This window comes from Meriones unguiculatus, chromosome 16, assembly GCF_030254825.1.
Source record: "Meriones unguiculatus strain TT.TT164.6M chromosome 16, Bangor_MerUng_6.1, whole genome shotgun sequence".
NCBI lineage: Eukaryota > Metazoa > Chordata > Mammalia > Rodentia > Muridae > Meriones > Meriones unguiculatus.
The window spans coordinates 61,729,945-61,749,452 of NC_083363.1; the positions used below are offsets into that span (position 1 = coordinate 61,729,945).

Below are 19,508 nucleotides of genomic sequence, written 5' to 3' on the forward strand. Positions count from 1 at the left end.
TCTGTCACGACCAGCCCCTTTTGTCTGTATTTACATAGTTCAGCTTTTGATATCAACACATGAATATGACCATGGTTTTAAATCTTCTAGAAAAGATTTGAAATCTTGCTTTTATTTGTGTGTGTGTGCGCATGCCTGTGTGCAAGTGCCCTGGAAGGCCAGAAGAGAGTGTCAGATCCCCTGTCGCTGGAGCTGCAGACGTTTGTAAGATTTCTGATAGAGATGTGGAAGGATTTCCAGCCCCCATTTTTAAACTTTTATTAATTACACTTGATTCACTTTGTATACCCCCATAAGCCCCTCCCGCCTCCCCTCCCAATCCCACCCTCCCTCCCCCTTCTTCACGCATGCCCCTCCCCAAGTCCGCTGATAGGGGAGGTCCTCCTCTCCTTCCTTCTGAACTTAGTCTATCAAATCTCATCAGGAGTGTCTGCATTGTCATCTTCTCTGGCCTGGTAAGGCTGCTCCCCCCTCAGGGAGGTGATCAAAGAGCAGGCCAATCAGCTTATGTCAGAGGCAGTCCCTCTTCCCATTACTATGGAACCCACTTGGACACTAAACTGCCATGGGCTACATCTGTGTAGGGGTTCTAGGTTATCTCCATGCATGGTACTTGGTTGGAGTATGAGTCTCTGGGAAGACCCCTGTGCTCAAATTTTCTGGTTCTGTTGCTCTCCTTGTGAAGTTCCTGTCCTCTCCAGATCTTACTATTTCCCACTTCTTACATAAGATTCCCTGCACTCTGCCCAATAGTTGGCCATAAGTCTCAGCATCTGCTTTGATAGTCTGCAGGGCAGAGCCTTTCAGAGGCCCTCTGTGGCGGGTTCCTAACTTGTTTCCTGTTTTCTTCTTCTGGTGTCCATCCTCTTTGTCTTTCAGGGATGGGCATTTTTTTTTTTTTTTTAAAATCACAATGTGAACCTGACTTAGCTGCCTTCACAGGATAGAACTGGAAGGTTATCATTCCGGAGGTCTAAGGCCATAAGAGGGTGCTGTGCTCGGGACCCTGGGTGCAGGGCGTCTGGAGCAGGCAGGCTCTTCCTCAGATGTGCTGTGTGTCTTTGGGTTGGGGTGCCCTCAGTTTGGGGATGTGCTTTTGTGATGTGAGCGGGTTTGGGGCCTAATGCCTACTATGTCTGACCGGCAGTGCCTGGAGACAACTGCCGGTTTCGAGGCCAAGATTACAAATCCGAATTCAGGCTGGAAGGAGAGCCAGTGGTTCTGAGGTGCCCCCTGGCACCTCACTGGGATGCCTCCAGCAGTTCCCACAGCCTTCTGACGTGGCATAAATCGGGCTCTTCTCAGCTGATCCCAGGGGACGAGCCGAGGTTGTGGGTGAAGGACGACACTCTCTGGCTTCTGCCTGCGGAGCAGCAGGACTCTGGCACCTATGTTTGCACATTCAGGTAAGTCCCTCTGGGCCTGGGGCAGTGTGGCTCCAGGCAGAATGGACTCTAAGGGTCTCAATTGTACTTCAAAAAGTACACAGATGGCAACTCACAGTATGTTTTCCTTGGCGTCTCTGAAAAATGCCTGTGCTAGTTTTATATATAATATAGATATGTATATGTGTGTGTGTTTGCTGCTGTTTTGTTTTCCTGTCAACTTGACACAGGCTAGCTTCACTTTGGATGAGGGTAACGCAGCTGAGGAACTGTCCCCGTCAGACCGACCTGTAGGCAAATAAGTGGAACGTTTTTGATTAATGATGTGCGTGGAAGGATGCAGCCCAGAGTTGCAGTGAGCTCTCCACTGCCTCGAAGAGACACCACAGCATGTCAGCTCCTATGAAGGAGGCACTTGGTCGGGCTCACTCACAGCTTCACAGGGTCTGCTGTCCCATGGCGGGAAGCACGGTGGCCTGCCGGCGGGCACGGGGCTGGGAAGGAGCAGGAAGAGAGAGACCCTGGGCCTGGCTTAGGCTTCGGAGGCCCCAAAGTCCATCCTCCAGTGACCCACTTCCTCCAACAAGGCCACACCTCCTCCTCTCCCCACAGTTAGTACCACTCCTTAACGACCAAGTATTCAAATGGATGAGCCTGTGGGGCCGTTCTCACTCAAATAACTGCAGCCACTATGGAGCAAGCCATTCCTGGGTTTATAAGAAAGTAGGCTGAACAAGTGAGTAGGCGGTGTTTCTCAGAGGCCTCTGCTCAGGTTTCTGTCACTAGGTTCAGTCCCTGACTTCCCTTCATGCTGGACCATGAGCTGTAAGCGGAAATAGATCCTCTCCTCTCCTAGTTGCTTTTAGTCATGGTGTTTGTCAGGGACAGAAAGCAAACCAGGCCAACCCCTCATCTGCACGTTATCACAGCTCCCTCCCTCCTGGGAGACCGAGTTTGGTCTCTGCTCAAACGTCTCCTCTCTGGAGAGCCCTCCCCTAGCCATGTTAGCTGGCCTGGCATTTGGGCCTTTCTCACACACACGTCTTCCTGTGTGCCCATGTGTCTACCAGCAGAACGAGCCGCAGAAGGACGAAGGCTTGTTTTCGTGCTTCACTGGTTATCCCTCATGGTAGAGAAGCAAGGCAGAGACGGAAGCCCAGCAGGACTTTAGAACCACACACTAATCCAAATGCTTATTGTACAGAAGAGGGACACGCACAGGAAGTTCTTGTGGGGCAGGAAGAGGGCACACTGTGACTCGGGGACAGTCCTCTCTCTCTCATGGCCTAGCGCTTTTGAAAAGAAATGATGTAAAATGCGTATGACATAGGTCCCGCCATGCTAACTTCCTCTAAGTGAGCAGCTCGAGTGAGTTAAGTGCTTCCGTGCTTGCATCTCCATCATCACCATCTTCCTTCAGAACTTCCTCTTCTTCCCAACTGGAGCTCTGTCCTCCTGTCCTCCTAAAGCTACAGCTGTCCATCTGTGCTTTTCTTCTATTTTTGTTTTCTGAGCTCAGGAACTCACAGATGAATTCAAAGTAACGAAGCTTTCCTTTTTGTTTTCTTCTATAAATATATAGATTTAACTCCTGTTTCAGGTTTCTGATACGTTTTGAGCTGTTTCTTTGCATACAGCGTGAGGCAGGTCTAGCTCTGTTTTTGCATGGTCTCTCTTGCTTTCTCATCACGGTTTGTTGAAAAGATGGTAATTTTTTGCAGTGATTGCTGCTGACTTGTCCTGGCGCTTCTTGAAGGGTGAAGTTGTTGGCTTTGTGTTGGTGATCCTAATGGTTCCCTGGTGCAGTTCTGAAAGGATCAGGACACACCCTTGGCATGACTGGAGAGGAGCTTTTCCTCTCCAGATGGCTGCCTCTGCTTTTAGGCCAGTGCTTGCTCCACATCTTACCGGTTTTAGATCCCTTCTAGAGTCCTATGTAGAACTTGTCCAGGGCATTGACACCTAGGAGATCCAGACACACTGACATTGTTAGCACAAATGGCGGAAGTTCAGACATCAGCACTACCGTAGGTGAGGTCTGTAAAAAGTGTGCACACACTGGAAAGATGCCCCAGTGGCTGAGCGATCATGCTGAGCCTGGGGTCGGCTCCCCGTGCCTATACTGGGTGGCCCACAGCCAACTAACTCCAGCTCCAGAGGATTTAATACCTTTTCCCAGCCTCAGCCAGCACCCAAACACACATGTACATATTCATACACACATACACACACACACACACACACACACACACACACACACACACACACAATTGAAAATAGAAGAGGCATTAAAAAATAGAAAAAAAGAAAGCACATCACATGTGTTTGTGATGCAAGAATTCTTTCAGCTCAAATCCAGCTTGGTGCTCTGGTCCATGTGCCTCACTTCCCTGTAAGTGGTTTAGGGGAAGCTTCACACAGTCAACAACATGGAGAGGGAGCAGGCAAGTCGTCTCTCATGTCTAAGTCCGTGAAATAGGAACATCTGACTTTGCAGAAGGCATAAGGCTGCATCCCTCCAAGGTTTTCCAACTGACCTTCTCTGAGGAACATTACCAGGAAAACTTAGAAGTGTAATAGAAAAACAAACAAACAATAACAACAACAACAACAACTTCACCCTTCAAGAAGCGCCAGGACAAGTCAGCAGCAATCACTGCAAAAACAAAAACAACCAACCAACCAACCAACCACCACCACCACCAATGGCAGCAGAAAAACCTCCACCTTGGAACCTGAAAGACATAGTGGGGATTTTAGCCCTTCCCCTTCTTATCCTGACATTCATGGTTCAGTTTTCTTCCCTGTTGAGTGTTTGTTGGGGGCAGGGTTAGGTGGCTAGCCACAGCATGGTAAGGCTCTGGTGTAGCGAGAGCCATGGTCTCTATGTGGAGCCCCTGCCAAGAGGTACAAATGCCAGGGAGAGGTGAGTAGAGGCGTGTTGGTCTTGTAGCTAGTTTTTGTGCTAGAATGAGAAAAAAGGGAGCGCTGAGATTTGAGAGGCAGTAAAAACCCCAGTGTGCTTGCCTTCTCTTCCGACTGTAATCCTGGGCTTCATTCAGTGTTGGAGAGGTCAGGGTGGAAATCTGCAGCAGCTACTGGGACATACTGACATTCACAGTTCCAGGACACGAGACCGCCCTGCTCTTCCATGCTTGTGCTCATGCTATTAGGAACTCACATGACCTTTCTACCACTCAGTTTGGTCAAGATAATGCTGCCAGAACAAACAGTCCCAAAATCTCAGTGTTTTGTCCAAGGGGAATTATGAGATAAATAACGTGCGCAAGCTTGGGTCTGGCAAACTTGGTTCTGGAGACTTCTCCTGGTTTGTGGGATTTTCAAGAGCTGTTGATTTTTGTCTCTTAGTAGCTACAGAGACTCAGAAGGTTACTAAAGTTCTTAATTTAGTTTTGTTGGAAACACTATAATGATTGTTACTACTTGTGTGTGTTTCACTGGCCTGAGATCACTTCACTGTAACAGACTTCTCATTTGTATCTCTTCAGTTGTGATGTGATTGTTAGGATTTCCTACATCATCTTTGTTGTTATTTACTACAGTAAGGATAACTTATCAGTGTCCAGAGAACTGTGAAGGTGACACCTCCTTCCCTTGGTACCCAGTAACTGCCTGGAGCCCTTCAGTGAGGTGTGGGCTCCTCCCGAGGGCTCCTCCCCTGGGCTTTGGACAATTGCAGTCTTATACAGGAGACCACGCTGCTCTGAACTCATGAATACAGTGGCCTGGCCATGTCCAGAAGATGCTGTTTCATGGTTTCCCTTCAGTCTCTGAGTGTTACATTGTTCCCCCCTCTCTTCTGCAATGCTCTCTGCGTCTTAGGGTGGTGATGTGAATGTCCTATTTGGGGCTGAGCACCCTGGAGTCTCCTACTTTTTACCAGTGTAATAGCACTGAGTCTCTGAATCTTCACCCATTGAGCACAGAGACTTCTCTGCTGAAGGATGAGAGCCGCATTCGTCTGTGGCCAAATACGTAAATACGTAAATACTTAGGAGTAGTTTGATACCATGTCATTTAACAGAATAATAGCAGTAGGATTTCCATCAAGGCCTATGACCTTTCCAGCCTCAGAGAGCAGATTTACAGATCCAAGTGTGTTTCTTCCTGTGAAGGAAGCCTCAGATCCAACCAGAGAGTAGTTGGCTGCCTCTATATGAACCATGCCGTTACTACATCAGTGGGCATGCCTTGCCAGGCAGGAAGCTGCAGCTCATGGCATAGCCAGTTACGCTGCTGAAGACTTTTCTCCCCCAGCAATTTGCATAGCATTTTCAATACTCTGTGAGCTAGCCAGTGGGGAAGGAACTTCTTGCACAGATCCAGATGGATTTCTCAATGTCCTGCAAATCCCAAGTGTGGTTACTCGTTTTGTTTTAAAATTGAGAGCTAACATTTTCTTTGTGCATAAATTTTCCCTCTAATTTCATTTTTCTTGTCTGTATTGTTTTTAATTTATTTTTAAAGCTTTCAGCCAGTTAAGTGGTTATCAAACTTCTTGCATATATATTTGCTGTGTTTTGTCGCTTCTTTGGATGACTATTGTTAGACTTGTATGTGTGTGTGTATGTGTGTGTGTGTCTGTGTGTGTGAAACTTTTACAGCATATTTGCAGTTGATTCTCGTGGCCTCCGTTGAGGTTGTTATTCATTTTATATAGCTATTCCTCTGAGGGTTTTAGCTGATATAATTCTATTTTTCTTTTTTCTTTTGTTTCATTTTTTATGGGCTGAAGATAAAATGCAGGGCCTCATCCGTGCTAAGCACAGGCTCCACTACTGCTCTGCCTTCCAACCCTTTGTTTTTGTTTTTGTTTTCATTTTAAACATTAAATTTTGTTAATTGTTTCTATGTCTTCATCCATTCACCCTCACATTTTCAGCCATAGTTTTACCTCTGGCTTTTTCTCACTCCTAAGGGCTTGACAAAATCACATACTAGGACTATGGGTGGGCTGATGAACAATTCAAAACATCTTTTGGAATGAATTGTTTTCCTCTCCACTCTGTCATGCCGTTTTGTTCTCGTTCAAGAGCCCAAACACAAGGTTCTCAGCAGTTTCCTGAGACTAGAAATCAGTTGGCAAAGGATTCCAAGGGGAAGAAAAAGGAATTTTTCTTTTTTATTTAACTGAAATAGTGTTTCTTGGGAAACTATGTATTTGGAAATAGTTCTTTGGAGCATATGCAGACTTGGTTCAAGGCTCCCGAATTTAAACTCTCTTTGGAGAAGGCTTGGGAGAGGGGCATGTTCTTAGTGTCCTGGGCGCTGGAATGAGGCCTCTGGGGGTCCCTCACGAAATGCACAGGACACATGGCCACTAAAGAGTTCTCAGGCATGATGCTTTTGTACGCAAGAACTTAAAACAAACAGGAGGTCAGCAGGCAAGACAACAGAGTCAAGATTCAGTGGGAGTGGGAAGCTGTTCTCAGCTTCACTTTGCTCTAGTCTTTCTGTCCTTGCAGTCATTGCCTTTCTTTTTTCCTAACAATTAGAAACGCGTCCGTCTGTGAGCGAATGTCCGTGGAGCTCAAGGTCTTTAAGGACACCGAAGCTTCTCTGCCGCTTGTCTCCTACTTGCAAATCTTAGCTGCCTCGGCCACCGGGTGGCTCGTGTGCCCTGATCTGAAAGAATTCATCTCCAGCAACACTGGCGGAAAGACACAGTGGTATAAGGTATGCTTCAGAACACGTGCGCCACTAAAACATGTTTTGCAGGCCGCAGGACACATACGCAAAACTCGTTTGGAGACAATGTATTTATGTAGACACACATGTAATTATATATTAAGAAAGATAATATATACGTAAATATAACACAAAATATATTACAATAGTGGTGATTAGTATTGTCTTCTAGTCCTTCTGTGGTTTGGGTAGGTTCATGTAGAAAGAATAGGAAACGATTCCAGAGGAAGTAGCTGCTAAAGAGCTTTTAGGTGCCATTTGCCTGAAAATAAGTAGGAAAAAAACAAAAAACAAACAAACAAAAAACTCCTGTTCATTTCTAAAAAAAGTTTAATACATGTTTTTTTTTTTTTTTTTTAAGTCTCTTTTAAAGTTCAATACAACGTTTGGGTTACAGGAGCAAACACAGTGACAATTTCCTCTCTGTCTTCTTAAGTAAGCAGCAGGTGCTTTATGGGTTCTTTGTGAGGTCCTCAGACATTGTCATGTTGGGCACAGGCCACAGACGACAGCCTGCAGTCATGCAGAGCCTGTCTCTGCATAACTCATCAGGAGTGGAGGGCTTTCAGCCTGTAAATGCTTGAAAACAGTAGAGGAATGCTTTGGCGCACGTGACCCTGACTCTGGCCCACACTCTGACGTCCACAGCACATCTGTCCTGGGACACAGCTATACCGTCAGTTTCCAGATTGTGTCTACATCACTGTGTAGTTGTGACAGAGACAAGGGGACTCTGACGGTACTAACGTATGTCCTACCTGGCTCTTGCCTGAGAGAACTTGTCAGCCTCTGATCCAGATGCCAGGAAGTATAGTATTCAGTCATTGATAAGAATTAGCCCTTTATTAAACAGGTTAACCGAGCTCCTGGTGTTAAAATGGCAGAATGTAAATGCATGCACAGGCACACTCAAACACACATGTTCGTTCACATCATCGCAATACAATACTAGAAATTTAAAAATGCTTTTCTGAAAGCAGTCTGTGCCTGTGTGCAAGCCTGGTGAGCTGGAGAGGGCCTTGTCTTGGTTCAGGAAGAGCGTGCAGAGGACAAACGCCAGGTCTCGCCTGCAAGGGATAGGACACAGATCCGCAAACAACGCATCTGGGTTAGAAAGCTGCTTCCTTTCTTTTAGTGTGGTTCCCTTGCTTCCCTTCTTGAACCCGCTTCTTCTGTGAAGTAGAATTAGCAATTCTGGCTCCCTGCAACTGTTCTGAGGGTCAGGAGAGGACCTACGGGCAGGAGGCACCCTGCATGGTGCTGGCGGGCACCTACCCCGTGCTTCCTGAATAGGACTAGCATGTCAGCGTTAACAATAACTGTTCCCTCCATGATCATGCTGAACACTGCTGACATCCTGCTCTAACCTCAGCGAGTACTTTAACGAGGCAGGGAAAGGAACAGAAGAAACTGACCCAAAGCCTCAGTTTGTAGAACAGCTGTGATTCTGCGCGTGCTCATATTCGTCTACGCAAGCTAGGGGTTGTGAAATCTCCCCCTTTAGTTAAGTATATTTTGAAGACAAGCTGCCGACTGTCTCAGTTTTGTCAGTGTTCTCATCCAGTGTAAAATTATGACGTCACTCAAGGTTGTGTTGGATTACTGAAAGCCTTTAGTTTTAATCACAGTTTGCTCCTCCCCTCTCCCTCTTTTTTTTCCTCATCACTCTCCCCCACCCCATCCACTCCATTTGATAGGGTTTTTCTATGTAGCTCAGTCTGGCCTCAAACTCATAATCCCCGTCTCAGCTTCCTAGGTATATTATACAATGTATGGGTTTTATGGGTTAGAAAGCAATATACTGAGGCCGTGGGATGCTCAGGATTTTCTTCCTGTCTGCTTCTCCTGTTTTCCGGAAGGCCGAGCTCCCCAGGGCTTGGTTTGGCTGAGAACTGACGGGGCTCCATGACTCTGTGAGAATGTGGACCCATCTCTCCGATTTATTTACTTACAAAATCTCGTCTCTTGCAGAAAGTCCTAAAACTGAAATGATTGTTAGAGATTTCTGCCACAGGTTCTCTTGTAACCCTGTTTGCCGTGTCTTCATGCCCGTGGAGCAGCGACTTCCCTGGGTACTGCGCAGAGTCAGTAGCAGGCAGCTGGACCTTAGATATATATTAAATGATCCAAAATAAGCTGATCTTTAAAAAAAATCAAGTTGTTAACCAATTCCTTTCCCTAAACTGGGTGTGGGACCCCGTCCATGTCATGCCAGACTCCCGGAGGCCATGACAGAAGACCCAAGACTTTGAGGCCAGTGTGGGCTATGTGCGAAGGCCCTGCCTCAAGAATAAATAAATAAATTTCCCTAAAAATACAGACAGAAGCATTCCCCAAGGACAAAATTGTCAAAGTGAGCATACAGCAGGGAATCTTGGGTTGTAGATTCCTCACTGATTGACAGCCGTGACACGGCCCTGAGTGACGAGAGCTTCGAGAGCTTCGTTGTTCTACGATGTAACTTTAAGACGCATTTTTCCTCAGGGCTCCGTCCTCCTGGAGGAAGGCAACAGGAAGTTTGCAAGTGCAGGGGACTCCACCCGCTTGCTGATAGCCAACACATCCACGGACGATGCGGGCTACTACAGATGTGTGCTGTCCTTTACCCACAAGGGCAAGGAGTACAACGTCACCAGGAGCATTGAGCTCCGGGTCAAAGGTAGGCACTCACCGCTGGGCCGCCTGCCTTACCTGGTTCTGGAAGCAGCAGGATGACGAATTCAGGATCACCCAGAAGACTTCATGAGTCTTTGGCATGAAGGAAAAGAAAAACATGTGTGTCAACTATTCTAAGTGTTACTAAGACACATGCTTGATAGTCTGAATCACTAGGGAGTTCTGAGAGAAGGAGAATTAATTAATTCTTGGGCAGGTAGGGGGCAGGTAGGGGTATTTGAAAGTGGCTAAAACAGCTAGAGAAGGCCAAGCCAGGGGTCCTGGTGCCCGGAAGGAGCGAACACTCTGAGGTGCCATGACACACGTGCCATGCCCAAGAATACACTTCTGAGGTAAGGAGAGTTTGCTGTGGGGGTTCTCAACCCGTGGGCCGTGACCCCCTCGGTGGGGCTGGTCACATATCAGCTCTCTTGCATATCAGATATTTATATCACAAGTCATAACAGGAGCAAAATCACAGTTTTGAAGAAGCAACGAAGTAATTTTGTGGTTGGGGATCAGCACAGCATGAAGACGTGTGTTAAGGGGTCCCGGCGTTAGGAAGGTTGGGAACCAGTGTTTTAAAGCGTCAGCACGGCCTGTGCAAGGAGCCCATGTTGCCTGGACATGTCTGGTCGCCCTTCCTACAGGCTGAACACCACCTGCCTGAAAGTTTGACAACAGAAACCTTCAGAATCTGATTTTTTTTTCATGAATTGGCATATTTTCACCAGCCTAAGGACATATCCTGGGCATAGGCAGAAGTTTAAGCATGAAATTAGTTTACACTCATATATATTTTACACGTAACCCAAAGATAATTGGATGTGACGCTTTCTTTCATGTTTGAGACAGGGTCTCTGGCTGTGTTAGAACGGCTATGTGGTTGGGGGCCTCCGGCTGGCTTCTATCTAGAGAGCCTATGTGGCCTTCTGTTCCAGACCACTGCCAGCAGGACGGCTATCCCCGTATTTTAATTCTGCGCATTAAAACAACACTTTACAGTATGGAATTTTCTATGCACAGCGTTGTGTCGGTGCTCAACAGGTTTCCGACCTCAGACTTCAGAGTTCAGGGTTTCATCACCCCTGGAAAGGTGATGCCTAGCCCACACCAGGACAACTACATGTGAAAAGAGTGTGCTAGGCAGGGTTGGCCAGCATTTAAAACGTGTAATGTCTGCCCCCAGCTCTTATGTGCTGGAGAGGAAGCTGGAAGAAAGGGTAAAACAGGTGAGCCCCAGACTGTGGAGAACATTCAGTATTACTCTATACCGAGGGTCAGACACAACTGGAGCCGTCACATGGCAGCCTCAGAGATCAGTGGGAACGCTGGGCTTAGAGGACTGCCCTGTGAGGGGACAAGCCTTATCCCGCAGGACCGAGAGGGACATTTGTGTCACAGGGAATATCTTCCTCTCCATGAATGAAGCCTTGGCATGTGTCACCCCGACCCTGAGAATCCAGGTCCTTTCAGGGTGGTGCCCATACCGCATGGAAGCACCAGGGGGCAGCAGACCTGCATGCCGTGTGCTGAGATTTGCCGCTGGGCAGACAGCAGTGATTCTCAAAGGCTGGTCCTGAACTTAACTGAGCTCTCCTCCCACGGAGCGCCCGAGCCATCCTCACACACGCAGAATCCAAATAATCCTCACACAGAAATTCCGAGTGTACCCCCGCCCCAGGCTCTGAGTGGTCCGCACACACTAGAGAACCCAGGGTCCGAGGCAGGTCTGCTAAACCGGAGTATGGGAGCTTGGGAGTCAGGTCTGCTAAATCTGCGCTTCCCAAGCCTTTGCCGCCCCAGGCCGTACAGTTGCACCCTCAAATCGGAGAGGCACCGCAAGTTGCGTCCCTGGGCTGGTCTTTCTCCCTTGGTTGCCCCAGCCCTGACATAGGCAGCAATGCCAGTGGACAAGCTTCTCCCTGAGCCGCACCGTCACCTCGTCAGATCCTTACTCCTGGCAATTTAAGTGCTTTTTAGCAGCAGAAACAAGAACCACGAGGCCAGCTGAGGGATGGCTCTCAGCCCTTGACTGGCTCCCCAGCTTCTCACTGCACTTCAGGTGCCCCCTTTTCTTAACGAATCCCATGGAAGGCCCCAGCCCCCCTCAGGAGTTTACCGCCTCAGTTTACGAGACCTCAGTGACCAAGGCTGGGTCACTGTATTTAGGACCCAGTATGGGGTTAATCTCACACATGACCCCTGTGCCTGCTCTTGAGGAAGCACATCATTAGTGTTGAGGGAGAACAAAACCCCTCCTGTGGATGCCCTCAGCGAGCACTCGGGAGGCCTGGGAGGAAACTAGCTGATTGCTCATCACAGCGCAGATAACGAAGAGCATCTGCCAGAGGAACACGCAACCGTGGCCTCTTCCAGGAATGTCTCTGCCGGGAAAAGTGCTGGCTTAAGATGCTCAATTTTATGGAGAGCCTGTTTCCTTCGCCAGACAAAGGCTGATTCTCACAGAGCCTCACGGGGGAAGGACCCCTCAGTCAGCTAAACAATGAAACCCAAATCCCTGCGGAAACCAGGGCTTCCCTAATGCAGTCTCTTTTCCTTTCCACCTTCCCAGGAACAACCACGGAATCCATCCCTGTGATCATTTCTCCCCTGGAGACAATACCAGCCTCTGTGGGTAAGGGCCAGCAAGGCCAGTGCAGCTCACGTGCCCAGGGTGGTGCCGGAAATCGTCAGGGGCTTGGGGACCTGTGTGTGCTGAGCACAGCATGCCTTAGGGTGCGGAGCGCCTGAGTGGAGCCCAAGAACCACAAAGGGAGGGCTGACAGGATGCAGGGACCTTTGCCTTTGCTCAGCATTGCCGGTATTGCCTTTGTTCCAGAACAGCGGTACTTGATGTTCGGAAGGCTATACCTACAAAAACCTAAATGTAATGGGGCAAATATTTTGGCAAGCATTACTAACCATAGGACAGAGTCCACAGAGCTGGCATCTGTGGTACATTTAACTTAATTCATGGTCTCAATATTTAGCAGCTGCTCAGAATTCCTATTTGTCAAACAAAGGCAGCAGTGACTGTGGACAGTTTTCTGTTGCTAGCGGGGCTGGTATAGTCAGCCACTCTACAGTATGACGAAAAGGGGTTTCTGCTGTCACCCCGTGCAGGCGCAGGACGTCCTGACCAACAGTCTTGGTGGGTGGTCCACAGTGGTCAAGTTCATGTTAGAGAGGGGCTGCCCATTTATGGAGCATCTGCTCTGCCCAGTGGGAGTGCGGAACACAGCAGAGTCATGTGACCACTTTTGTTTGTTTTGTTTTATCCCAGTCCAGGCCTGGGGCCCAGCTTTCTGTACTCCAGGCATGAGCTAGCTCTAAGGGGCTGGGGTAGCTGGTGGGGAGTGTTTAAAGTCACAGGGACAAGAGGCGATGGCGAAGACCTCTGAGTGTGACGTGGGGCAGACAGACATATTGACAGGCAAACTGCAGGAGGTGCGTCTTCAGAAGGAAGAAGTGAGTGGGTGGGGCTGACTCCTGCTTTTCACTCCCCTCATTGGTGACTCAGAAAGAAAGGTAATGTACTATGATTGAGGCAAAGGACTGGCACCATGGCATTGCACAGCCGTATAGAGTATAGAAGGCGCTGTCTTTAGACTCTGCCACTGGTTCTCAGAGGGTTAGTGCTAAACTTGGGCCCTCTTGGAATGGAGCATTCCACTGGGAAAGAGTAGAGTGGAGGCCAGCGATGGGGCCAGAGAAAGAATCAGACACGACTACATTTTCTTGTAGTTAGAATCCACTGCGGGAGAAAACAGGCCTTGAGTAGGGAATGCTCCATGGGAGCTCAGTGCCCTTGGTGAAGCCATTCAGACCGTCTTTGCCTGCTGCACAGACCAGTGGTCTAGAGTCATTTGGTAGATAAGTATCAAAGCTTTACTCTAGCAGAACCATCTGGGGAAACTAAAGTTTCTTATATGGAAGGACTTGACCAATGGGGGCGGGAGGGAGTGTTGGAGAAGACAGGCAAGGCTGCGTGCTGAGAGCTTTCTGAGAGGTGGGAGCTAAGGAGACCATTTCCCTGCTGGGCTCTGATGGTTGGCTTGTTATGTCTTGCTCTGCCCAGGCTCAAGGCTGGTAGTGCCGTGCAAGGTGTTTCTGGGAACTGGCACGCCTTCCAACACCATTGTGTGGTGGATGGCCAACAGCACTTTCATCTCGGTGGCCTACCCAGGAGGCCGCGTGACCGAGGGCCTGCACCAGTAAGTGGCCGAGGGTCTTCCACTGTGCTCTACTTCCTCCCGGAGGGGACGTCACAGATACTGTAGTAAAAGTGACTTTTTAAAAGGTTACAAACTGCTGGGGGTTTAGGACTTTTAGAAGTGAAATCTGCTAAATATAGTCTTGAGAACCAAACGTTCTTTAGACTTGCGTTGAATTGCACTTTACTAGTTGACTCTTTAAACTGATTTTTTTGCATGTCTAAAACAGTCCAGAGTTGGCACAATTCCATTTGCCACTCTGCCACACTCAGTACCGTTAAAGATTTTTCCTAAGTCCTCATGAACATTATAAGGCCTGACACAGTACTGTACTGACACTGTGTTCTGGAGTGTCTGTGAAGGAGGGTGGGGAGAAGTAGCTCTGCTTAAACACCATCTCCTGTGACAGTTTCTACACTTGAAAGTCGAGAGGGAAGGAGAGAGACGGTGCGAGCTCTAAGGTACTTTTTGCGTTGCAGTGCTGACCTTAAGTAGCCTGGCGCTGTGCGTGCAGCTCTTTGGCGTTTTGGGGAGGTTAGCAAGAACGCCCTCTCTGGGTACACTCGGCGGGTGAGCATGGCGCGTGGTGGCACGCTCATTTGCTCTCAGTTCCTTGTTGCCAAAGACTGAGTCACAGCAAATGCCCGGTGCTGGAGGCTCAGCCTGCTTGCTCAGCCCGGCCTCCATGCCTTTATTCCTCGGTGAGGTGCTGTGGCTTCTGTGTAAATCACAAATGGGAGCCACCCTGGCCGGGACCTTCCCTGGCTGTCTGACGGAGCCGACCTGCATCTGTTTCCCCGTGAGGGAGGACACCCCGAAGCCCAGGCCCCGGAAACTCCCCAGGCCTCACCGTGCCTGTGAGAAAGCCCAGTTCCCCACACTAGACTTTTCTGTTCCTGCTTATTAGTGAAGGTATTTTTGCTCACTCCAAAATGAAGTTTTCCATCTAGACCAAGAGGAGGGTGTGGGCTTTCATTGTGACAAATGTCCGGTTACAAAAAACAACATCTTTAGGCTACATGGTCCTCTAGGAACAGGACAGAAAGTCTCTTAGATGAGAATCAAAGATGGTGGCAATCCACTGAAGTTGTGCTCAGCTTACCACAGCAGACGTTTCTAATCTGAGACTGTCTGCCTGGTTGCCCCGTAAAAGACAAGCCTAGCTACACACATCATGCTCTACATACATCATCATGTGCTACATACATACATCATGCTCTATATGCATACATTATGTTTTACACACATCATCTTGTTCTACATACATACATCATGCTCTACATACATCATACTCTACATACATCATGTTCTACATACATACATCATGCTCTATATGCATACATTATGCTTTACACACATCATCTTATTCTACATATATACATTATGATACAGTATGTTCTATATACGTGCATCATGCTCTACATACATACATACATAATTCTCCACATACATACATCATGCTTTACATACATCTTCTTGTTCTACATACATACATCATGCTCTACATACATACATCATGCTCAGTAAAATGTGTTCTCACCCAGCCAATACTCAGAGAACGATGAAAACTACGTGGAAGTGTCACTGATATTCGACCCAGTCGCTAGGGAGGATCTGAGGACAGATTTCAAATGTGTCGCCACGAATCCGCGGAGCTCGCAGTCCCACCACACCACAGTCAAAGAAGGTGCGTATCCGGGGCCCTCCGGAAGGAACACCAACCTGTCGGCTGCTTTATGATGCTACACACCGTATAGATGTTTCCTTGCGGGGCATTGAAAGCAAACCTCAAACTGTGTGTGTGTGTGTATGAAGGCCAGAGACAAGGTCTTCCTCAATCACTCGTACTTTATTTATGTGGGCTGGGCCCCTCTGGCCAGGAGCTCAGTGATCACACCAGCCCAGCCACTCAGCCAGCTGCAGGCTCCCTATCTGGAGTCGGGTGCTGGGTGACAGGCTCCACACCCGTGGGCGCATATGTAGGTGCTGGGACCCGCAGTCTGGTCCTCATGCCTGCACGGGTCCATACTTTACTTACCCGCCACTTCCCTGCCCCACCCTCTGCTTCTTAAAAAGAATCGTCAGCGAAGTGGACACTTGGCACTGGGAAATTATACTCACATGAAAACAGCCCAAGCTGGACTTCTTTTTAGCAAACACACAAAAGTCCGCGGTGAACTGAACACGCCTCATCTCCTCGGGCTCTGCCTTGGAGCATCAGCATTTGTTGGCCTCACACGGTCTCTTGAAGGGGGTGCAGCTTTCTGACGAGCAGGGTTTTAGGGCAGCAGGCAACTGCAAGGTCAAAGCCATCAACAACAGGAAATAAATGCAGCGGAAAAGTACATTTCAAAAGGAAAGAAACGAACCACAGTGAGTTAGTCTTAATGTCTGAATGTTAAGGGGGACTGTGAGGTGCTGTGGGTCACATAGTTTCCGCCGACAGGCTCTGGATCCGAGTGTCTGCAGGCCACAGTGACCCTGGAGAGGGGTCTGAGCTCCAGAGCAGGGCTGCAGAGGTCCTCGAAACCCCTCCGTCCGTACCAGTTTGCATGTCCAAGGAGGGGCTGTAGATGTATCTGAAATGAGGATGATGACTTGGCCAGACCCCAGAATGGCGATGGATAATAAGCCCACCTCCCTCTCAGCACCCACCCACCTGGCTTAGCGTGTCGGTCCCTGGGGAGGCCATGGCTGCTTCCCAAGGGCACATGAGGATTGAGGGGTCTATGCAACTCGTTTCTCAGGAAATCACAGCTTCATTATTCCTCATCCATGTGGAATTGTAAGGTAGAATCTTCCATAGAGCCAGCTTGCTTCCTGGGCAAGAGCATGGCAAACGATAGCTTCAGTGTGGAGTCTGGTACTCAGGAGATGTTCAAATGGTAAAGAGGACCCGAGTTCAGATGCAGGCATCCGTGAAAAGAGCCAGCATTGTAACATGGACCCATGATCGCAGCCCTGGGAGGAGATGGAAGTCCTGGGGCTCACTGGCTAGCCAGTCCAGCCAGTAGATGAACTCTGGGTTCACGGAGACACTGTCTAAAAAAGCAAAGTGGAGAGTGATAGAGGGGGCACCCGGATAATCTCTGGTCTACATACACACACATCTTCACTAACCCTGCAGTCCTCTCCCACAAACACATACATTTAACCCCATGCGCGCCCACATACTTACACCCAAACACATACCCTGCAACCACTGCACATGTACACACATACACACGCACACTCACACATACATGTGTGTACACACAGAGGTTATGAACCCCCTCTAGCAAGTGTGGAAGCCTACATACCTCTAACCCCAGTCCTTGACCGGAAGCAAGGGGGAATCAAGTTTGAGGTCCTCCTGGACTGCACAGGCCAGGCCCCATCTTTGAAAGAAAGCAGATTCTGGCCTCACCAACATGACATCTAATAACCCGTCCTCATATTCGCTTCTGAATACTGTGCTCACAATCTCCTCTTGTACTTCCTCAACAGAGATGTCTAGGAATCAAATATATAATATCTGTGCCCAAGAAATAACCTTGGCATTCAAGGCACATAACCAAAAGTCTCTTCTTTGCCTTTGCGTCCTGTTCAATCTTCCCGACGCCCGTGGTCGCTGGCATGGGCTGTGAGGCTGGGACCTGTCCTGGCACCTCATGCACAGCTAACAGACGAGGGCACGTGCCATCTCACACCCACTGCCCACAACTGGTGAGGCCCCGTGGCCTCTGCTCCTTGTCTTCTGATGTCCCTTCATCAGACTTTGCCACCTTGTTTGGTCTCTGACATCCTCAAGTGGCTTTGGTGTAAGAGACAAGCTTTCCAGAAATCAGTGCACACTTCTCAAGGAAAACAAACTCTGGAGTTTTCTTTCTTCCCCATAAACCTGCGCTGTCCTGTTTTGCAGTGAGTGACGTCCCCCCTCACGCCCTCTCTTCTCTCCACAGTGTCCTCCACCTTCTCCTGGGGCATCGCGTTGGCACCCGTGTCTCTGATCTTCCTGGTTGTGGGGGCAGTATGGGTGCGCAGATGCTGGAAGCGCAGGGCTGGAAAGACATACGGACTGACCAAGCTACGGCCTGACAACCAGGACTTCCCTTCCAGCCCGAACCAAATAAAGGAAATGAAGTAACACAAGGCTGACCGTGTCGTTTCTGGGGGCCGCTGTGCCACTTAGAGGTTCTGTGTTTGCCTCTGTGTTAGCAAAGCTGGAAGGCTTACACTCCACACTTCTCTGAAAGTCAGTGCCGGGGGCAAGCGTGCAGGGCATGAGCGAACATGGCCTCTGTGACCCTGTGAGAATAGCATGCGCGGAGGCACAACAGCTGTGGAGGTCTTGTGGAGCGCGGGTCCTCTGATCCTGAGTACAGCACCGCCCCTCCTCACCCCTCCAAAACAGCCACGCAAACAAGGCACCAGCAGTGTTGAGTAAAGTGAAAACCCTCCAGAGCACTCTGAGGCTCACCCGCTCTCTCAGTTGCGGTGTCTTTGTGATTAGGCTGACGGGAGAAGCTGGAGGCGCGAAGCTGCTTACCACATAACATGCCTTGAGAAAGGCTGATTTCCATTTTGATTCTGGAAGGGTGGTTTAGAAGCAGAAGAATCAGCAAGGATTACTGATTCAAAAATTAGCACTCATCTTTTGGTAGCAGATAGAAACTATGACAAGAATCCTTAGCTGGTCCACACTGCAGAGGACACTGCCTATGGGCTGCCCGCACCCAGCGGACACGTCTGCAGCACAGCTCCTATCCCCAACGCCCCAGGACTGTCTCAGAGGGGGTGGAAAGATTATAGGAGCCGCACGTCCTGCATCCACCATGAGACAACATCTTCTATGTCTGAAAAGGAGGCGGCGCTTAGGAAACAGCAGCGATATGGCCTTCTAAACAAGACCTGAGCAACGGTGGCGCTGGTTGCTGGGGATTCCACAAGGCTCTATCCCTAGATAAAGACCTACGGCTCTCCAGTGGTCACCGGAGGGAGAAGGCTCAGACTTCTGCAGGGGTGGGCCCCAGCAGCTTGCTCAATCCCAGCTGGTCAGCTCTGAGCACATATACATGTGAGCAACATGAAACAGGCTCAGCAAGTTATATATAATCACACACACATATCTAATGCACATATGTGCATATAAATTATAAATTTAATATATAAATAATAGAGACTATAATACTATACAATAATGTTTAAATAATAGATTACATACAATCTATAATATAACAATAAATTATATATTGTATGTATATATGCAGATATACAGATGTATGCATGCATACATATAAAATAATAAAGTTTGGATCATGAATTTGAGAAGGAGTTGGGGGCATGGAAGGAGTTGAATGAGGAAGAGGGTGTATGGATATGATAAAAATATAGAACTCGTGTATGAAATCCTCAAAAAATTGTAAAAAACAAAAGAACAAACACTGTAGCTTGTTTAAAATCGTAACCAGTTTCTTCACTAACAACGGAGTAGCTTAGCTTTGAGGTTGTTAGCTTAGAGGCATCATTCTTAGCATATTTCACTACCGTCTTGGCTTGCTTT

At 48.5% G+C, this 19,508-nt stretch overlaps 1 protein-coding gene across 2 annotated transcripts in view; it reads left to right on the forward strand.

Moving 5' to 3' along the window:
* Il1r2 (interleukin 1 receptor type 2) overlaps positions 1–18,108 on the forward strand; it is a 34,507-nt gene extending 16,399 nt beyond the window's left edge. For both annotated transcript variants that reach the window (XM_021658380.2, XM_021658379.2), the window contains exons 3-9: positions 1,148–1,406; positions 6,902–7,082; positions 9,579–9,753; positions 12,325–12,387; positions 13,831–13,966; positions 15,511–15,653; positions 17,908–18,108. In XM_021658380.2, coding sequence (XP_021514055.1) covers positions 1,148–1,406; positions 6,902–7,082; positions 9,579–9,753; positions 12,325–12,387; positions 13,831–13,966; positions 15,511–15,653; positions 17,908–18,092 — 1,142 coding nt within the window. In that variant the 3' untranslated portion in view covers positions 18,093–18,108. The remainder of the gene's footprint in view (positions 1–1,147; positions 1,407–6,901; positions 7,083–9,578; positions 9,754–12,324; positions 12,388–13,830; positions 13,967–15,510; positions 15,654–17,907) is intronic.
* The last annotated feature ends 1,400 nt before the right edge of the window (positions 18,109–19,508 follow it).